General features: G+C 40.1%; 1 protein-coding gene across 3 annotated transcripts; it reads left to right on the forward strand.

Annotated features, from left to right (window-relative positions):
- Positions 1 to 496: 496 nt before the first annotated feature.
- LOC113035560 (monocarboxylate transporter 9) lies at positions 497 to 8259 on the forward strand. Of its 3 annotated transcripts, none has more exons than XM_026191202.1 (6): positions 497 to 1005; positions 2183 to 2432; positions 4195 to 4338; positions 5268 to 5363; positions 5812 to 6690; positions 6875 to 8259. In XM_026191202.1, the coding sequence occupies exons 2-6, from the start codon at positions 2240 to 2242 to the stop codon at positions 7057 to 7059; spliced, it is 1497 nt and encodes a 498-aa protein (XP_026046987.1). In that variant the 5' UTR covers positions 497 to 1005; positions 2183 to 2239; the 3' UTR covers positions 7060 to 8259. The 3 variants fall into 3 exon arrangements, with proteins under 3 accessions (XP_026046987.1, XP_026046985.1, XP_026046986.1); XM_026191200.1 differs by lacking the exon at positions 497 to 1005 and adding an exon at positions 1012 to 1468; XM_026191201.1 differs by lacking the exon at positions 497 to 1005 and adding an exon at positions 1500 to 2062.
- Positions 8260 to 8348: the final 89 nt, after the last annotated feature.

Genomic DNA, 8348 nt, shown 5'->3' on the forward strand with positions numbered 1-8348 from the left:
TTACTGACCTGAGGTTAAGAATGGGGACAAACAACATGGATGATATAACTTTATGATGCTACAAAAGAATGATTATAGCAATTAATCTCCTTGCTGTCCTTCTATGTATGTATGTAATGTATGGATTAAATTAAAAGTCAAAATTTCCTGAGACACCCTATGTTTAAAAAAATGTCTGGTTGTTGTTGTTGTTGTTGTTGTTGTTGTTGTTGTTGTTTTCTTTTGTTTTGGGGATAGAACAAGATTTAGGGGAGATAAAGCCTATATAAGCTCTTATTTTTTTATTTTTTTATAAACACACTTTTTTTATAAAGTGAAACTTTTTTTTTTCAAGTAAATCCCAAACTCTGATATTGTGTCTTCTCTTTATAAATCAGTGGGGATGCTGCTAATATTCGTTGTTCCCTTGATTACCATAAACAAAATCACTAGCACTACAATCTCATGCATATGAGTGGTTTGTGGTTCACACATGTATGTTTTTCTCCGGCTTCATTTAAACCTAATAAAGAGATTCTCTTTAGTGTGTTGGATACCCTCGGATACCATGTTACCTGCATGGTAGCTCTCTATGATGCAGCTCGTTTTTACTAGTATTCGTTATGATTTTAAACAGACTCCAGTTATTTCCAGCGATGTGGTGACAGATTATGATTTGGCTCAAGTTTTGTACATGCATTGCTTTAACCTGCGCTCACCGGGAAGATGACTTCACTCGCGTCCTGCTGATGCAACCGGTTCGGACTGGACTGATGGAAATATTAATGATGACACCAGAGGGAAAGAAACCATACTCTCAGACCGATTTGTTAGTACAAGAACCCCAAACTTTCAGCTTGATCAGTCAGACTCAGATGAAAGCAGTATATTTCTTTCTACGTGTTTATATTGTTATTTTATAGCTACCGTTAGTTATCGTCATTATTACGCTTTCTCATTGCTTCAAAGACCATCTTTACAAAAACAGATCCTTCATTTGTCCCCTATGACCCGGAGAGCTTCCAGGTAAACAGCTTTGTGCATGTGCATTTTGAATACTTGCTTGTTTTACACGAAGCAGGAGAAAAACATACACGTCTGAACCACAAACCACATCCGCCGCATCGCTAAGAGCCGTTCTGTCTGTCTTCTGCGCTCCAGGCGCGCAAGCGAAAGCAGCGCTTTTTCTGTTGTAGATGCGTTCAAGCTGCCGCTGGACCAGCAAGAACAGCTTTGAACCGGTTTGGTCGCCGGCTGCAAAGCAGGATGCACAATGAAACACTGTTGATGCAGTGCGTTTTCTGGTGAAGGAACCCCTATAGTCCAGCTCAAAAAACAGAAAGAGTGTGCGATGCCTTCATTTTTATTTGCTTTGTAGCGATACGAGGTGTTTTATTTTTTTTTTAACAAGGAAAACATCCTAACATGGAAAGTTCCCGCAGAGCGCGCAGTTAGGCAGGCGCCTGCAGCTGTATTTGTATATGCTGAGGTGAGTGCCGCATGTATTGTTTTTTAACAACATTAAAAAACGCGTGTCTTTTTGCAGTGAATCAAAGATATATGGCTACAAAACGTCGTCACTTTTTTATTTTCACAAGTGTTGGTCAATGGCAGTGTTAGCGTATGGCTATATCCATAAACTGTAAGCAGCTTTTTTGGTTCCTATTTGCTTTATATTTATATTAAAGATGCCTTCTTTGGCTGAATTGTATTTACTGTAAACATTTAAATACATGCTTTGTAAACATACAGATCTGACATATCTGAAGCTTCGCACTAACTTTCCCCTTAGTGACGCAAAAATAAAGTGCGGTAGTTATGATCAGCGGTCTTAAAATCTTGGGTAAGAACAGAAGAGAAACCTCTTCTATAGCCATCTGAGCTGAGTTGAAGGGAAGGTTGAAGGTGAAATGCTTTTTTCTTTCTTTCTCCTCCTTCGAGGTGTGGTTAAAGAGAAAGGCTCAAAAGGGCCAGTTGACTCTGAGTAAGTTGCAGTCAGTCTGTGTTTAAGACCTGACACAGGTGGCCTCCCTGTTTGGCCAGGCCAGGTGCCGCAACAGCCTTCCCCAGATTAAGGCTTGAAGTAAGTGGTTTTTGTAGGTCAGGTCTAAAAATATCATCCAGGGATGAGCACTCTTTTTTTTTTTGTTTCAATTTTGCTGTAAAAATTTAATTGTATTGTTTGTTTCTATGTTCTTACCAGGAACACCACCTCCAGAAGCCATAACAGATCCCAGAGCGCAGCAATAACATCAGCATCATGGCTTCAAAAGTGCTCGATGGAGGCTGGGGATGGGCGATTGTTGCGGCTTCCTTCATGGCCCAGTTCCTTGCTTATGGATCACCCCAGTCTGTGGGTGTACTCTACCCTGAGTGGCTCCATACATACCAGCAAGGCAAGGGCTTGACTGCCTGGGTGGGCTCCCTTGTTTCTGGAGTGGGACTAATAGCCAGTGAGTAACACACATTGTAATGGCATACTATACTTCAGTATACTTTAATATACTTCATATTGGGGTAGAAGAAGTAAACTCATTAGCAGAGATTTCTCAGTCCGAGGTTGATTTTCATTATCTGATGATTTATTGGTAAGCAGTAAATTGATGTTACCATAACATTTGGATATTTTTACTTGCTGTTAACAGTATCTTAACCTCTCTGAGTTAGAGAGGTTAAGATATCATATGTGATTTGTGGTAAATGTAAAGCACTAAATCCTCACCTTTATACCTGTCTTCCCACAATTTCCTTCCCAGTTATGTACCATAAGATGTCCCTGATAACAAATGAGACATAACACCTGCTCAAAGTCTGAAGGCTGACTTATATGTAAAGGGGCAATTGAACTAAAGTAAGAATGGGGTATATTGGATGTGCCAGTTTTTAATATAAAAACGTATTTATTTGAAGGATTAAGCCAGTTGTCACGGCTGCGGGGGGCAGACGTGTGGGGAGTGTGAGGGAGGACCCAGACGCTGGCATTGGCTTAGATGTGGCGAGCTTTATTAACATACAGTGGAGGCACAAACAGAAACACGGTGAACAAAATAAAACCTAAAGGTGACCTAAACTGGGAATGGCTAACAAAACGAACCTGAACTGACGACTCTGGAGAAAAGCAGGGAAGAAACACAGCAACGACTAGCAACGGACATGAGTGAACACACACTATAAATACACAGAAGGGAACGAGGAAACTACACACAGGAGGGAGGCACAGCTGATCGTGATTGACAAGACGAGAGGGGAAATGCAAACTGAATACACTGGCATAAGACACAGACTTTCACAATAAAACAGGAAACTAAAAAAGTAACATTTTACTTTTACTTGGAGCAGATTTGATGTGATGTAATGGAATGGGATCACTTGCTTCTTAATCTGACCAAAGACAAAGGAAAACAAAGATAAGTTGAGGCGAAAATACAGATACTATATATATATATAAGCTTTATTGAACCCAAATATAAAAAGAGAGAAGCAAAGGTGCCTGAAAGTAAACGACCATGGCCACTGGAGTATGAATGTAAAATATGAATACAAAATATATTCATCCTCCTTAGCCTTTCAGTCATTTCTGAAAGATATCATATATAGAGTACAAAGTATGCTCCACAGCAGTTAAGCAAAAGAATTAGTGATATAGGCCTTGGTTGACATTGTTGTATAAACCAAAGCTTATCTTCCAGCCTTGCTTCTTGCTGTCTTTTTCTAAGGAATGAGGTAAAAATCATGCCTGGATCTACCCCAAAGGGTGGCCAATCTCTGGACACATGTCCCAGCCGTCAGCCTGTTTCAGCACTGCAGTTTCTGCTGTACAATGGCCAAGTCTTCCTCCTGCTTAGAGAAGCAATCAGCAAATTGTACATAAGTAAAGCAGTCTGAATGGGTATGGCAGAGTGAAAAAAAATCACTGTGTACTAAATTTCAGAATTGCTCTCAGTATAGTATAAACAGTTTGTTGCTCTATTTGTAAAAGGTGATTAAAAATACATGTTAAATATTAGCCAGGTAAAATTGCAATAAGGTTGGGATTAAATAAAACTGGAACTAAACTAAGTGGATGAACTTTGTGAGAGATGTGAGAATCCTTCAGGCAGGTTGCCAGTTTAAACCTAATGTGATGTGTCAGTGTCATGCTTTGTGAGTGAGATGAGATTTCTGACCATCACTTTTTTTCTGCCTCTGTGTCTCTTTCTGCCATTGCTCCTTCAGGTCCTATCTGCAGCGCCTGCGTGGACAACTTTGGCGCTCGCCCTGTGACCATCTTCAGTGGTGTAATGGTGGCTGGCGGCCTGATGCTCAGTGCCTTTGCTCCAAATGTTGAATTCCTTATGTTTTCCTATGGGATTGTGGTCGGTAAGGAAACACTTTATAATCACACTGAATGACATCCTCTTTTGTGTTTTATGCTATACTTGGCAGTGCTTCAAGAACACCTGAGATTTATTCACCTGACCGTCGTTAAGACAGTCGGCTATGGAGTTCAGTCTTGTCAGTGCGCAAAACGTTTTTTATGTTTCTTCGATCATTGATGTAGACTAAGCTTGTTTTCTTCTAACATATGAAAATCCTGTAACACATTATATAATCATTTGGAGCAAACAGGGGCACATGGCCTTGTTGAACTGTTTCGCACCATTAAATGCTGATGATCAGTTGGGTATTAATGATTATCACTGGCACTGAGAATTAGTGGACAAGACATACAGTAGTGTGACGTAAGAGTTGTTTGATATTGCTTGTTGACAGAAAAACAACATTATAGGTTAGCCACATTCCTGTATGACCTTTTACTGCCTTTGTGGCCTCATCAGTATGCACTTGTGCCCAACACCACCTGTTATTGCACCTCAAGTGACAGCCCCGCTATACTTAATCCTGGGTATCCATCGCAGGATTAAATAGTTCCTTTAGCGAGTCAGCGCTAGAGGTCAGAGGCCATGCATCTTTGAAAGCAGTCATTTATTTTTAGAGTGGTCCTTAGAATGCTGACTGTAGCTGTAAAAGCGGTTTACTGCTCACTGTATCCTTTGTTTTGCTGAGGATATCTGATGCACAGTGTCCTCTGAACTTAAGGCTTCATGCTGCTTGTATAAAGCAGTGAGTTCAAGTTTACAGCAATATTGTTTAACTAAAATCTACAAAACATACTTTAAAAATTGTGATTAAAATGTAGTTGTTCTCTACTCATTAAGCAGTCGTATTCATGTGCCATTGCATCCCCATTCTTGTTTATTTTTCATGTTTTACGTGACATTTGCGTTTTCTTCTTTCTCTTACCATAGGCCTGGGTTGTGGTCTGGTCTATGCAGCCACCTTGACAATCACCTGTCAGTATTTTGACAAGAGACGCGGCCTCGCCCTTGGCATTGTCACCACAGGTACTGCTGCCTTCCTCTGACCTGAGGGCTATGGGTGCAAACCAGGTCTCCAAGCTCACTTCTTTCATGTTTGCGCTGCTGGGAACCTTAGGAAGCTGAGGTAAACATCAGTAGAGTAGCAAAGTCAGAGTGGTCTGTGGGGTAGGGAAGAGGACTGATGACCAGCAACCAGATGTGGTTTGGCAGTCGAAACTGGTAAATAGTTGAACAAAATGTTGTGAAACTACTTGACATAGTTACATTTTAAAGATTATTAGTAACATCCAAGTCTTATTTTTAAAGTGAGTCTAGCAATGATTTAGAACTACAGAGCCATCTCAACACAGAGCCGTTGTTCTGGTTGTCAGTTACACTTTAAAGTTAGTGGATGATAAGGCGCAATGGCTTTAAGTTGTATCGATTGATGTGTTATTGTATTACTCATTCCATTTCTCCTTTTCTCACCCAGGCACAAGCGTTGGAGCATTCATCTACGCCACTGCTCAGAATGAGCTCATCATGTTGTATGGCTTGCATGGTTGCCTCCTTATCATTGGAGCTTTAGCACTAAACCTCATGGCTTGTGCTGGCTTCATGAGGCCCCTCAATATGCCTGGGTACTACCTCAAACAGAAGGCCGCCCTCGAGCGCAACACAGAAGAGCAGATTTTTGAAAAGCCCCAATTGGGAGACCTGAAGATGACTGCAGGTTCTACTACAGCTACTCCAGAGAAAACACTGGGTGTGAAGGAATTGCTCATTACCATTGATGCCAAGGACTTGGCCATTCAGACTATGAAGAAAAAAGGCAGCTTCTTTTCTGGGTTTGATATCATAAAGGTCATCAAAGAGAAACGGCAGGCTTACTCCAAGTACATCCACTCCATGTCTGAGATCCTGCAGGACCAAGTGATGGTGGCTTTCTGTATCGGTGTCTTCATGTTTAGTTTAGGTGCATTCCCACCTGCGCTCTTCATTGAGGATGTGGCACAGAGTCAAGGACTCATTGAAGAAGTTAGTCTAATTCCTTTGGTATCAATAGGGGCCATTGCAGCTTGCGTAGGTAAACTAGGGCTAGGTATCCTGGTGGACATCAGGTGGATCAACAGCATCTATCTCTATGCCTTCACCATGTTTGCAGGAGGTGTGGCACTGCTCATTATTCCTCTCACTAACAGTTATGTAGGACTGCAGATCCTGTCTGCCATTGTGGGTTTCGCCAATGGAAACTGGTCTCTCACCTCCTACATTACCACTAGGATTGTTGGCTTGGAAAAGCTGACACAAGCCCACGGCATCGTCATGTTCTTTGGAGGATTTGGGATCATACTTGGGCCCCCTGTTGTAGGTAAGTTGTAATTATTCTATTTTGTGCTAATATAAAAACCTGGTGTAGCTTTTAGAGACGTTTCAAAAATCAAAATCTTACAGGGAATTGCAAAAGGCCTGTTAACTTCAGGAAATGACTCACTGCTGTGTCTGCAAGGAATCCCTCTCTGCTCACAGTTTCTGTTTTTCTCATCACTTTCTAGGGTGGTTCTTTGACTGGACACAGTCATATGACCTGGCGTTCTACTTTAGTGGGAGCTTTGTGTTGCTGGGAGCATTCCTTCTCACTCTGCTCACCCTTCCCTGCTGTAACGGGAAGCACCCCGAGAATGACAAACCGGAGGTCCTTTATAGCAGCAGCTGTGACAAAGTTGCTTCAGTAGCCTGAGTCTGAACACCTTTCACAAGATTTCAGATATTATTCAGCAACTTTCTTTGAACTCCTAGAAGAATATTTTTGTTTTGACTGTACAGGGGTCACCCACTTATTTCTGGTGCCAGATATTAATACACCAAAATTATTAAATAGAGGCCATTTCTCTGTGCTTGGCCCAGTTTCTCAGGTTAAATCACACACTGCAGATCTCTTTTGAAGATTTGATTCTGATGCCTGTGTCGACTTTTATTACTGCCTCATTTTACGAGGTAAACTGAACAACATTGTTCAAATTTGAAACACTGATACTCACTTTATTGTTAGTCTGAAAAATAAAGACAAGGTGCCATTCATAACGCTGGTAAAACAAATCTTTGTAAATTTGTTCTGTGTTATTTTAGCGTGATGACAAACATATATAACTTTTTTTTTCATGATTACTTAACTATAATACTGTTATATCTTACCAAAGCATCCGTAATAGTCAATACCTGTCAACACATAATGCCTGTTGGAACAATGATAAAGCCTTTGTTTTACATGATTTTTAAAGTGCATTCACTTAATTTATACACATACCTCTTTTTTTCTGAATCAGACAGAAGTAGACGAAGTCATTCTGATTCAAAAATATGTAAGCACAAGAAGGAGATCCCATTGTTTTTCCAACAATAGCAGCATGTTGATTCTCTTTCTGGTGTGATTATTATGAACTCTGCTGGCATATTCGCCTGACCAGGCTGGTCCTTTTCATTTTCATGTTTTGTCTGTCTATGTTTATGTGTACATTCTGTCTGTCAGTGTTCACACAGGCATGTTTGTACATGAACACAGGTTGTGTGTTTGTATTATTTGACCTTGTTTTTTTGTAATACAGCAGGTTTGTCCTTTGTGCGTGTGCCATTTATATGCACAAATCAGCCATAGAGCTGTAAAAATGTTTTTGCTTAATTTGATGTCATCATAATTGTAATGAATACATTGCAATAGGCTTTTTTTGGTCACTTGAATGTTGGTGAATAGATCACTACAAATGCCCTTGATGTTTCTTAACAGTAAGTTGGGACTAGGGTTTGCTTAATTTGCTTTTTATATTTGTAGAGGGTACTCATAGAGCATGGGTTAGGTCCTGTTTATATGGATGAGACTGTAAGATTTGGCCACTATTATTATTATTTTTTTATTCCATTATTATACTATTTATGTTGTTTGTTTATGTCTTTATTTCTGTTCATTTAAACAGAATTTTTAATTTAAAAGTGTCAATAAAAAAATTCAGATTAATGGTATTGAGTCTTTAC

Source organism: Astatotilapia calliptera, chromosome 13 (genome assembly GCF_900246225.1).
Source record: "Astatotilapia calliptera chromosome 13, fAstCal1.2, whole genome shotgun sequence".
In the NCBI taxonomy this organism is placed as follows: domain Eukaryota; kingdom Metazoa; phylum Chordata; class Actinopteri; order Cichliformes; family Cichlidae; genus Astatotilapia; species Astatotilapia calliptera.